The sequence below is a fragment of the Anarhichas minor genome, unplaced genomic scaffold (genome assembly GCF_050575085.1).
Source record: "Anarhichas minor isolate MPS153535 unplaced genomic scaffold, ASM5057508v1 ptg000046l, whole genome shotgun sequence".
Lineage (NCBI taxonomy): Eukaryota > Metazoa > Chordata > Actinopteri > Perciformes > Anarhichadidae > Anarhichas > Anarhichas minor.
Window position 1 is genome coordinate 985930 of NW_027466492.1, and position 13483 is coordinate 999412.

At 44.2% G+C, this 13483-nt stretch overlaps 1 protein-coding gene across 2 annotated transcripts in view; it reads right to left on the bottom strand.

Annotated features, from left to right (window-relative positions):
• Window positions 1-8409, bottom strand: part of LOC142971472 (alpha-actinin-4-like) — a 59196-nt gene extending 50787 nt beyond the window's left edge. For both annotated transcript variants that reach the window (XM_076112010.1, XM_076112009.1), the window contains exon 1: window positions 7968-8409. In XM_076112010.1, the coding sequence (XP_075968125.1) occupies window positions 7968-8090 (123 nt within the window). In that variant the 5' untranslated portion in view covers window positions 8091-8409. The remainder of the gene's footprint in view (window positions 1-7967) is intronic.
• Window positions 8410-13483: the final 5074 nt, after the last annotated feature.

Consider the following 13483-nt stretch of genomic DNA (forward strand, 5'->3'; position numbering starts at 1 on the left):
CCAGAGGAGTCGCCCCCTGATGGTGAGGAGAGAGAATGCACGTTTTAAGACACTTCCGCATTGGCTTCATTCTTCAGAACCAGAGGTTTCCATCTGGTTGCTACGAGGAACCAAAAAAACAAAAATAGCTTTTTGTGTCTGGTGAAGAACCGAAGATAATCAGGTGTCTTTTTTAATGCCTGTCTAATGGTTTATCTGGAGCTGCTATGGTGCTAACCCCTGATGCAGCCCAACATCCCCTCCAGATGTCTTCCGTGTGTGTATAAGCGTATCCCAGATGTAGCATGAGGACCTCAGCTATCTCTTTGTTACCAGACTAGCGCGCACACACACACACACACACACACACACACACACACACACACACACACACACACACACACACACACACACACACACACACACACACACACACACACACACACACACACACACACACACACACACACACACACACACACACACACACACACACACACACACACACACACACACACACACACACACACACACACACACACACACACACACACACAGAGAGGGAGAGCAACCTGTCTAGGTGTGGCCGACTATGCAGATACCCATCAAGCTTTATTCTACAGCAACAACGCTATTATCTGAAGAGTCTGCTTCATGGATTCCTGAACTGAAACAGCCAAAGAAAATAAATCTTAATCTAAAGCTCGGCATCATTTTGATCTTAAACCTCTCTTGTCAGACAGTCATTGTGCACGTTTGAACCGCTGTTCCTGAGAGCTATTCACCTCCTTTTAATCCGTTCACGAGGACATTGTTTTCTTTAGGGCACCAATCTTGAAAAGTGTGTCTAACATTTGTGACTCTTAATTCGCTACCAAACGGCCAAATAAAGCAGCGGCCATGTCGGAGGTGTCATGCGCATCATTCCCCACCGTTTCTGTTCATGTCTGGTCTGGACATAAACTGGTCATCTGAGCTGGGACGTAATCTCTGGGCGAGTGGCGGTGTGTCCCAGACACACACACACAGATGTTGCTGCACAGCGACGATCAGATTAAGGACGACCTAAGACTATGTGAACAACACACACACACCGACATGACAAGGTTTGTTCCACAATGAAATAAAAGCCATTTGCTAAACCTGGTATGAGATAAAAAGGAAATGATATCCTGACTTTTAGTCCCTGGTATGGGACAAGCTCCAAAATCACTAGATCCTACATTTTCCATAATGCAACGAATATCATCTTTATGTTAGACTTTACCAATCTCCACAGAACAACAGTTTTCAGGCGGAGTGGTACTCCCTCCTGACTGACCTTTGTGTGTATAATCAGTGAAGTTCCCCCTTTAAAGTTTTAAGAGATTAAAACAGATTCAAGAAATGAACGACTGCCATCAACTTTTTATGTCTTTCAGCCCTTATTGTCACAAGTTAGTTTGACTATAATGACAAACATTTTACTAGAATCTAAATTAGCAGAAAAAGGACTCTTCGTTGCCGTCGTTCTCAGAAAAATAGTCTCCCGTTTTAGAAAACTGCAGCAGTGAACGCAGCATGATGTTTATTATTTTTAAGCGGTGTAAGTGGAGCCCAATTACACACCTACGTAAAGTGGGGGTGTGAGTTGAGGTTACTATAATTCCTCAATTTAAATTCTATCGAGGCGTTTGTTTATGAGGAAGTTGCTAAAAGCAAAAAGTTGAACTGCAGCCTTTTCAATATTCCATTGTTTCCGACGTGTTTTATTTCCCCGCGTTCAACGGGCCTTCGTTTGAAACTGGCAGTAATTGAGGACATGATGTCCTGCGTTTGTTTACCGGCAGACACAACCCACAGCTATGCGACTCGGCTGGTAAACCTCCCATTCAGACTGCACCCACCCCCCCAAAACACACAGGTCACCGTCCGCTCCAGGGAGGGACGTCACAGTACCAGAAATGCCATGGTCCATAACAATACCGGTGAAATGACACAATTATTGATAGCAGACAAAACAATAAACTCAGAGCTAGTGTTAGGAAAACATCTCCTTCAAAACGACTGGATTTATTCAGGTTTCTAACCAAAAACTACATTTCATCAGACGACATTTGATCACATCACCATAACGCTAGCATTTAGCTTTGCCGAATACTCATTTTTAACTCAAAGCAACCGTTAAGCCGAGCAGCACTTTGCTTCATTGAGAGCAAATAACGCAATGAATCATGAATTTCATGTAAGATTAAATATTCTCTGGTGCATCATAATGTAACTCAGTGCACCCTCTGTTAACGTTAGCCATTAGCTCCGGCTGTGGCGCCCACCGGATGCTAACAGCTGACTTTAATTAGCTCTCCTGCTGATTTCAACACGGATTACTAATAAATTAATTAATCTTTCCAGAATTATCACGTGTGTGCCGGTTTGATCTTCCTTTAAATCTCTCGGTTGAGGATACAGAAGAAGAAGAAAGGGAGTCTGAGCTTCAAAATAAACCACCGCCATGCGCGCTGGCAGCCGACCAAATGGAAATTCTTACTCCCCATTGTTGCCGATTTGCAATTCATCAGGGGGAAATGCCATTTACTAATCCTCATAACTACACACAATGGCCAAGAAGTGAGCTTATTGGGGGGGCAGCTAAGGAGGTTGTGTCAGCCATGAACTGTATTCGCAGATTCTGCAACATTCAGATCCTCCTCTCTGACCCTGCAAACACAAAGAGTTGGAGAGAAACAGACCGGAAAGAGATTTCTTTCAATGAGGGGGGGGGGCTACAGTCCCCCCACTGATCGGGTTGTGTTTTAAGGGGCTCAGTGTGCTGGACTTTTCTGGTCTGGTGGCATCTGAAAACATTTCTGCAAATAAATATTTGGAGTGACGATCAGCGCCGCGGCTGGAAATTCTCGCCCATGGAGGATTCTCCCTCTCGCCTCCAATCATGCAGACCACATCTGCAATCCTGCAAAACCCCAACTCTTCCCCCCCCCCCCCCCCCCGTGTCTGGCAAAAAAAAAAAAAAAAAAAAACAGGACACCCCGCCCCCCTTTAGTAAAAGTAAGTCCCCTCCCACTGGCCTATAATGGGCCACCAAAGGAATGTTTCCCCCTTGCATGCTCTCTCGCCGCCGCCAATGACATAACGGAGAGAAAGACTGAGGGGCGTGGGGGGACTGAGGGGATGCATTCCTCTCACTGACTGGTTCCTTGTTTAGGTCCACAAGCTGATTCTGGATCGCTGTCAGCTGAGGGCTTTCCCACAGCTGACCCGGGATCAGCTGGCAGCAAGGGGGAAGGACCAAAGACTGCATCTTCCATCATCTCACATCCCAAGCTGCCCTAGAGACGGCTACTGCTGATCACTTACTCCTCCCAGTGTGTTGGGAGGGGAGGTTGTATGCAGCGGGGTCAGGACTCATCAACAAGCATTTATATATCGGTTCAAGTGGTGAGTATCTTTGGCAACTGCTGGATTATCCACTCGATAAAAATGTCAGAAAACAGTCCCAAAATAAATCCCATCACTAGTTCCTTTTACTGCCAGACAGTCCAAATCCCAAACATGTACAATTTACAATGATGTAAAACCAGAGAAAAGCAGCAACATCTCACATCTGAGGAGCTGAAAGCGGGTAAACTTTGGCACGTTGGCTCCACAAATGAAGCAGACGATTCATCGGTTCTTAAATGTTTCGGCCTTTGACTAATTGTTTTCACAAAATTATAATTCCAATTAAAAACGCAACAAATTTTGAACTTTCTTTGCACCAGATTTCCCGCGTCAGTTTTATTCTCTGAAAAGCCATTTGAACAACAACAATCATCAGAGAGACCTCATTTGGGCTTCATATCTAGAACACACATCATCTGGAATATAATCTGGATTAAACTGCACACCCGATGAGCTCCACAGCTTTGACTCCCTCTTGAATCCGCCACTCCCCGGTCAGGTCGGTCCTGGCTACGCCGAATCAGCCAATCACACGCTCGCACATAAAAACAAACAGACAAACCAATTGGAGCGTCTGCTCCTTTAACTCTCTACAAACAGAGCATTGTCGATTGTTGTTTAGTGAGTCGGCTAGTTAGTCGACCATTTTTCTGCTCCATTCATTCTTTTTTTTAAATGTTTTAGAACAGGAAAAAAACAGACAGCTTATCGTGCAGCCAGATGTTAGCCGGCGTAGCGGCGATCGACAAAATGTCCCGAGCCAACCCGGGCCGTCTGAACTCGGCTCCGCCTGCCAGTCACGCAGAAAGCATGTGAAAAGTGGGCGGCAGGAGAACAAACTAACATTGTGTGTCCGGCTGCCCACCTTGGCAGTGACGGGAAAATAATAAGTCAGTGTGTGTTTTGTTGCAAGTCTGGGCACTGGGGAGGAGGCCGTCTACGCACAAACTCGTGCTGCTTGCTTTGTGACATCGGAGGACACATCCGCACTGAGACAACTAAACGTGGGACGAGAAAAAGATGGATGTAACTGACCATGTGACAGGTCACGTTCAAGAACAGAAAGTTGCCCCCGTTCAGATCCAAATCACGTCTGTGCACTCGGGTAGTCAGCGTAGGAAAATGAAGGACAGATAAACATCACAGTATTTGACCGCAACTGATTCGGCCACGAGCAGATTCATGAGGAAATGCTCCACGGTCGTGGCTACGCGCTCCTGATACGAGCTGAGGGAAGGGAATAAAAACACAAGAGCTCCGACGTGATTCCAGGAATCAGTTTGCTTTGGCAGCACATCTGCTCTGATTAGCATGGCTCCATTTATCTAGTTCTTTAAATCATCTAAAGTTTGACCTTTTGCTTTGTTTTGTGAATCAACCAAACACTACTGCCGGGACAAATGCAGGTAAATGAGATTTCAAAAGTGCATAGCCTTGACGAATGTGAACAATCAACCGCCGATGATGACCCCCCCCCCCCCCCCTTCTGGCTTGTGAGCTTAACTGCTTCCCCGGTTGGCTCACCCGCCCACCTCGCTGCACAGTCGCCACAGCCTAACTGTCGCCTAGGAGCAGCATTTACATGCGCAGAGCGGCAGTGAAACCTCGGGTGGCGTCGCCGCATACCTTTGACGTGTCGCAGCCTGCTGTGGATGCAAAGAGCGGCGAGAAAGACTTGTTTTGTGTATCGGGGGCGAGGAGCTTTGCCTTGCTACAAACCGGAGGCAGCTGGGCTCAGTCCAGGTACTCTGGGCTGTTGGGACATGCTCGAATGGCAAACAAAAACCAACAAAAAAAACACTGCGACTCAGACGTCACGAGAGACATTCAAAACAAGTTTATTCAACAGAGCAAATTAAAATCAAATGTCTCTGAAGCATCTTTTCTAACTTTTTACTGAAAAGATAACTTGAGATGAGGTGCGAGTATGAAGCATTTTATTTTTTTTACATATATCCGTGTCATCACTCTGGCTTCCCTGTCCATCCCGCTCTACATGACGGTCACCTAATAAAGAATGCCGCCGCCCCACGTGTTATATTACTCAACAGGGACAACATAAAGAGTCAGCATGAGGAAACAACACTGCGTCCGAGAAACCCGCTCCTGGTTTTGACCTCACGGACTAAGCCCCCTCACACACACACACTACTACAAGGACAAATCCATTCCCACACTCATTACATCCACTCCTCTTCATATTTCCTGTGGGAGGGCATGTGCTCACTTTTGCGCAATAACTGGCACAGTGAGCGCGAATGCACCGCAGGAATTTGCCCTTGGTTCCCCCGCAGCTCAGGCTCGACAAGGGGGAGGAGGAGGGGAGGGACGACGTGTCCCCAGCCAGGCCTGTGCAACCAAACACCTATGAGTGCAGGTTCAGGGGTGGACCTCGACCCAGGTTTGCACAACCAGCCTCGTTCAGTTAATGATCGGCAGGTTAGGTTTTTTTTCTTTTCTTGTTGAGGAAACTTTGACCCGTGCGCTCTCTAGAACAAACACGCAGAGAGTCCTCGCGGGCCGTCCAACCGCCACGAGGGGAAGGGCGAAAGGCCCGGCACCGCCCGAGAGGTTCTGATGCCAATCGACAGCAGCAGGAATGTCTGACGTCGACGGCCTAAAACGTTGAGTGGCCCGATAGAAATGCACGAGTCAATGCACGGCATGCTGCTGCACCACTAGTAAAAGTATGCCAGTCATCCGGCCGGCGAGTGAGTAAGACGGGGGCGGTTAGCATGAAAAACACACCCCACTCAAATCATTCCACTCCGTCAGGCAGGGGCTCTTCAGCACGCCACCTCTCCACTCCCTCATGGGAGAGGGTGATGCTTCCCGCGTCGCCACGTCCATTTTCATGTTGCACGAGCTTGAATGGGTCTATATTTTGAGGCATGATCATTCAGCACAGCAGGAGGAGGGGGGGAGACACTGCGTAAAAAACAAGGTCACCTTTGTCTAGTGAATATCAGAGGAGGAACATTCGCGGAATCTGTTTAAAAAAAAAAACATGTCGAGGAAGAGGAAGAGTTAGAGGATGAGGAGAAGTTGGACGGAGAGCTGATGAAGGTGGGGGTGGGAGAGTGGAGTAGGAGCTGCTGGTTATAGACAAGTAGAAATAGCACAACGCTGTGTGCATGAGGATCGGTTAGGTAGTGAAGAGGAGTACAACTGTAAAGGATTGGTATAGTGTTAGGCCAAAGAACAGGGGAACGATGTTCCACGTGGTACCGAGTGGGGTTATGTGCTAGTTTTTTGTCTCAATTTGTGCAGAATAGTTACTGGAGCTAAAAATAAATAAAGAAATCTGCAGCAAGTGGCCGTTTAGTTCTGTGCGGTGTTTGGCTACAGAAACTTGCATGTCCCAGAGCTGTGGAGAGAACATTTTATTTTGTATTTATATATTTAACAGGGACAACACACAGGCCCTGTTACATTTAAATAAAGTGCGACAGATGCAATGTGTAAAGGACTTGTAGCCGAAGCAGATCATGTCCCTGGTTAGACTTTTAAGAAGATATATAGATATATATCTATATATAGATATAGATATAGATATATATCTATATATAGATATATATAACGTTTTTACATATGTGTGCATATGGGTGTGTTCCCTCAATCATTGCAGTGTGTGCATATCTGTACAACAGGTGTGCTCAACATAGCTCTTAGTTTAAAACACCTTTGCTGTTCACAGAACATCCTGATTTACCAATCCACGATGGACAATGTGTCATATAGTCATTTCAAATGTTTGAGATTCATTTCTGCTCTAAAAAAAGACTGCCATAAACCGATAAAAAAAAAAAAGCTGCTAACCATGCTAGGAATGTCCCCAGCAGGCCAATGAGTTAAATCACTAACTCCTCTCAGTTAACACGAACGACTAAACGTGGGACGCAACAAACCGCAGCAGCTTCAGGGTTAAATGATCTGCATATCGGCCCCTGAACGGCGTCTATCGGTCGGCTCTTCTTCCAGCAGCCTCGGTGTTATCGGCCTCCGAGCGGCCAGTCAAGCCAAGCGGGACAGGAAGCCTCGATAACGCACTAACCATTTCCAAAAAGCACAGCATTTCTCGCTATTTTAAGCCCCAAATGTCAGCACAACCACGATTTAGATTTTTTTTTGCAACAATGTGGCGCCGTGTTTCCGCTCGCGGAGAGGGGGAAAAATCTCCCTTTTTAAAAAGGAGTGAAAGCTAATGTTTAGACTTTGCTCAGCAAACAGAGTTATTACTTTTCATTCACGGGGAAGGGGGATTAAAATACAAGATATTAGCATTTAACCTGCGGGGAAATAAAGCAGCTGTACACGGAGGAGACGAGCGAAGAGGAGAGCCGGGCTGGGGGAAGAAAGAAAATGGTTGATACAAAAAAAAAAAAGTGGGGCATTGTGAGCTGAGCTGCGGGGTTTAGAGGCCCGTGCTCGGTCTCTGACCTCCACTCCCCGTCCCATCCCTCCCCTGCCATTTTCTTTCCGCCCGCCGCCGCCTCCTTCTCAGCCCGGCTCGACTCGGCCCAGCTGGGCCCGACTTTAGGTTCCCTTACCTTCCTCTGCTGTTTCTCCCATGCCGGGTCCAGCAGTAGGTCCCGGTCCCAGTCGTTTTCTGGCTCCATGTACATCTGCACGCCTCCGGTCGAGGATTGATTATTAGCGTGGTAATCTACCATGTCAGCACAACCAAACCTGAGTGCGACACAGAGAGACTGACAACACGTATGAAACAATTTAGACGTAAAACATAAAAATGAAGAGCAAAAAAAAAACGCAACTACGGCCTAAACAAGGAGGAACGTGGAGGGATACACGACACAGGGAGGTGTCCGTCTATCTCTCGCCGCTTTCGGTCGTGAGTGAGTGTCTTTTTTTTTTTAATATGATGAATATCCGGCGTGTGCAGTCAGAAAATCTCCGCTGCTGCTGTGAGAAGAAAAAGCTTTCCCTCGGAACTGTGAGGCTGCTGGGAGGAACCGGCCGCTCCTACAGGCTTGAAAGCGGCACCGACAAGCTGCACGCGCCGGGGAGCGACGCTTCCGGCGTCGCCTTTCAAAGTAATTCATGTGCGCGTTTTAGCTTTCATCTCCCCCCCCCCACACCAACACAAACTTCCACAAACACCTCTGAGGTTTTTTGTTTAATTGTTCAGGGGAGCTTTTTTCTTTTTCTCTTACACAAATGTATTATATTTGCTTGGATAGGACTTTTCTAAAAAAAACTGCACAGCTCCTCCATATACAATTCTAGAGGTATTGTACATATTTGTATAGTATTATTTCCTTTTTATTGTATTTCTCTTCCATTCTATATTTTTGTTTCTTGTACATATTTTGAGGTACTTTTGAAATTGTTATTATATTTATTTATATATATATCTTTCTTTTACCTTATGTTTTCATTTCACTTTCTTACTATGTTTATGTTATGGAATACAAGGAACACACTAAGGCGTATTCCTTGTATGTGCAAACCTACTTGGCAACAACAAGTTTCCAACAAAAAAACAACAAGAAATGTACACAATCAATTCTGAAAATGTCCCTAATATCCATCTTCCATAATAACGTGAATGCCTCCAACTTGTATTATCAATTTTAAACGAACAGCAAAGTCAATTTGGGGTGTATTTTGTTATTTTGTTTAAATCCTGTTTGTGTAAATCCTCACACAAAGTTATGGTATTTTATTTTGAAGGAACGTCACGTATGTCGCCCTGTGGAACTGTATTCGTGTGCAAATTGACACACCTGTCTGCAGGAGCTTCTATAGGCCTAGACAGCTCATGAATATTCATACACTATTTGAACGTGAGCTTCTGCACCAATCAAACATTGTAAATCAAAAATATATATATATATATATATATACACATACATATATATATATATATATATATATATGTGTATATATACATATATATATATATACACACATATACACATATATTTATACCCAACCAACAGTCACACCCGTCTTATCAAATAAAACTGCTAATTAATCTGTTGATCGTTTTACACAAACATTATGACTGTTCAATTTCGTTTAAGGTTGAGACGAGTAACCTTTGCATGTGCAGGGAAATAAGAGTAAAGAAGCCACTTTGTGAGCAGAAGGGTGCAGGTTTCTGTTGTTGAGGTGCCCTTGAGCAGCATATTTGACTCCAAACTGCAACAGTCGGTCTCATCTGTTGCCAGACTTGAACACGACTTGTATTGAGGATTTTTTTTAGATGTGATTTTTCTGTAACAGTGTGACAGTGCAGCGAGGAGGTGTTGCTGAAAAACTGTAATCATGCTCCGAATCCATCCTCTAGAGTCGAACAGTTAATACAGGCCCATGTTTTAGTAAGTAGAATATCAGTATGAGTATTGAACCAGGACAGGAAGAATGATATGTTCTTACAGTGGCGGACTCATGCTGTCTGAGGGGCATGGGCGTAAAACGTATACAAAGGGCACTGGTGCAGCATGCGGTGGGGCACCAGCACGCAGAAAATACCCTGTTAGGGGGCCTTTGATCGCTTCTTCTCCACTGGAAGGGCATTTTGAAGTGAACTTCATCATGTTTCCTTCACTGGACAGACATCCAAAGGGTGCTTCATCACGTTTTCCCCACTGGAAGGGCATCCAAGGGGGACCTTTATCACGTTTTGTCCACTGGAAGGTCATCCTGAAGGGCATGTTATCATGTTTTCTCCACTGGAAGGTCATCTTAAAGGGCTTGTCATCATGTTGTCTCCACTGGAAGGTCATCTTAAAGGGGACTTCATGATGTTGTCTCCACTGGAAGGGGCTCCTAGGGGGCACTTCTTATTTCAAATGTATCTACCATGTGTGCATCCAGGAGGATACTTTTGCTGCAGTTTGATCAAACATGGGGGTTCCCCCCTCTGACCCACCAGTGTTTGTTTGTGACTTCTCTAAGCATCACCAGCTGATGCAGGGCCAGAAGGTGCTCTTTAATTTGAATGTAATGTCCTTGATTATTGTCACTTATTGAAAAAACGCTTTTCCTTCTAAAATATGAAATAGCGTCCAGTGTCTCAGCCTCCGCTGAAAGGGGGAAAAAATGAAACAAGCTGAAAAGGGGAAATCAATTTTTAGTGGTTGATTCATGTCCAGCCGGTGAACCATCAAGAGGTCAAGATCCAAACCTCTCGAGAGCCACTGACCCAGAGGACTGACACTCATAAAACAGAGAAGCCTGATCCACGGTATCATCCATTACACGGAGGCTCGGCCTGATTTGGAGGGTGGCTGTCTGCCCCCCCCCCGCCTGCAGGAGCCACCTACAGAAGTAGGTCATGCTCAGGCTGTCCCGGCCCATTAGCGTCACCGCGGCCTAGAGCGGCATATAGACTGCAGCAGGACCCTGCCTCAGCTCTGACGTTGTCATGTGATGCCATATAGTGCAGCTCTGTGGTTGGTCAGCTGGCTCATTAGCAGGAAGGAGCCACTTCTGAATGGAATGTTTTTGAACTGAACAAAGACAAGTAGAGTTCCAAATGTAGCCGGTGATGTTTACATCGGAGCTGACGATATGAATGCCGAGGCACACAAACTCAGTCAGTGTTTTGTGTTTGCAAGCAACACATTCTCACAGTCCTCAGTTTGTTCAAATGTCCTACAAACGTGTTTTATATAATCGTACAACAATATTTCACATTACAACACATTTTTATATAATCTTACAAAAAATGACAACATATCCCATTAAAAAACTATAAATTAATGTTTTATCTGTTTTGTGGAAACATTTTTCTCTCTCCTGAAGAAATGGTTTCTAGAAACTTCAGTGATTCTCCGGCATTGATCTGAGGTGCAACAGATATTTCAGAGACATATCTCAAACAAAAGCTCTCAGCATGGACAGATATCAGTCGAGCTAAGTGGAAAAACATGTTTTTGCTTTTTTGTTCTTGTACTGGCTGCCACCGTTGTAGATTTGTTTATACATTGAATTTTGGGAGTGTTTGTAGTTCTTTGTTTTTGGGGTCAACTGAGCCTTTTAGGGTTATATTTGTCTCGTGTTTGTCATCCGGTGGTTGAGCCCACGCAATCCGTTACTCAGAGCGTAGAGGGGCGATGGCTTTTATTTTCATCCACATAAGTTCCTGCGAGATCAAACAAAGGAGGCAAGTTTAGCCGTCTCATATTCATTTCAATAAAGCACTCTGAGAGGTGACAGAGAGACAGCGTGTCGTTAGGGCGAACTTTCATGTGCAATCCTAAAACAACAGTAGCTACCACACTGTAAAAACACTCTGCATTAAACATGTTCCATCAGTTACACACACACGCGCGCACACACACACATGCACACGCACACACACACACACACACTCAACCTCTGGTATTTGTAACTCTGACTGTTCTCACTTTAAAGAATGGTGGAGGACGGATATTTACACATACAGTACCAGACATCAGCAAAGAATAGAGGGCCGTTTCTCAAAATATCTCCTGTAGTCAGGTCGTTCACACACATTCAGAGAATGTAGAGAAGTCACAGAGAAGTTCTTCATAACCAGACTAGCACACAAATATCCGGTGTACATTTGTCTAATCATGGAAACAAAACTGACAAGACCCAAGAAACCAGCTAGACGTAAATACTCAGAAGTACCAAAAATGTTTGAGACATTCATTTGAAGAAATAAAAGCATGCAGGTGTTATCAATAGTAATAGTACTGATAGTGCAGTGTAATGTTCCCTGTCAGTGTTTTACTATTATATATGATGTTTGTGGATTAATATAACAGCTGCATTAATGTGAATGTTGTATTTTACTGCTGTAGATGTTTTTAACTCCTTTATATCCTGATGTCTAGGTTAATCTGCATCAATGCATCTTATTCTATAAGATCATCACATGTTTGTAGCATCTCTGTCCTGTGAGAACCACATATCTCTAAAAACACAGTTTTGTGTCTTTGTGGTCATTCTGTCTCTTTGCAGTTGTTTTTGTGTCTCTTTGTAAATATTTTGGTCTTTTTGTAGTTCCTTTTATTTTGGTTTTGTTCGTTTGGCCCAGTTTGTAGTTGTTTTGCTTCTCTTTGTCTTTTCCTCGTCTCTTTGTAGCTGATGTTTGTGTTTCTTTGTGTGGTTGTTTACCCCCGTTTCACAGTCATCGTGAGTCTTTGTGTCTCTTTGCAGCTGTTTGGTCTCTTTGTAGTCCTTTTTATATTTCTTCCTGGTTGCTGAGATGTAGTGGAGTAGAAGTATAATGTAGCGTGAAATGGGAATGCTCAAATAAAGTACAAGTACCTTGCGTCTGTAAGTACAGTAAGCAAACATTCTACCACTGTTTGCAGAGCTGGGACGATTTAAAGTAGTTCAGTTATAATGTATTTCTGTCCGAAATGAATTGTGTGTTCACCTTTCCAGAGACGCACCGCAGCCTTTAAACAAACTGAAGAAGAAGTACTTCACACACTTTGACTCCTTTATTCTTTATTCACGCAGCGTGAGGCTGAAACAAAAGCCTAAACAGAAGTAATGAGGTCAAAACCTCTGTACATTGTTTTACAATCAAGTACACGTCAGATGAACGGATCCTTTTGTATTCAGGTTATCACTTTACTGCTTTAAGGCATCACAATAAAAACATGTAAAAAAGAAATGCATAGTGGAGGACAGTGAAATGATGAGTCAACTTAATTATCAATCAATTAATAGACTTGTTGGCATTAAAGTAATACACACAATAATGGGTCATAAGGGAGACACTGCAGGCGGGTAAGAAAATGAACAGGAAACGTCCCCAGTTGATTACTGACACTAAAACAATTATTTGTTTGCATTTCAAGTTTTCTCAAAGGTTAAATGAGGCATCATCTAATGGTAGCTTAGGAGAACTCTACAGACACAAATAGACAAAGTAGTAACACTTAAATGTTTTCTTTCCACTAGTCTGAAAGAAGACGTGTTATGGAAGCAAAATAGCCCAAAGTCTCAGAATTGAGCAGTGCATTAAAAACTATGTTTTTCAAAAGTGTCTCGCCTTTAAGGGGTTAGTTTATCATAATTCACTTTGTCTCTTTGTTTAGAATGTTTTGAAGTTGGC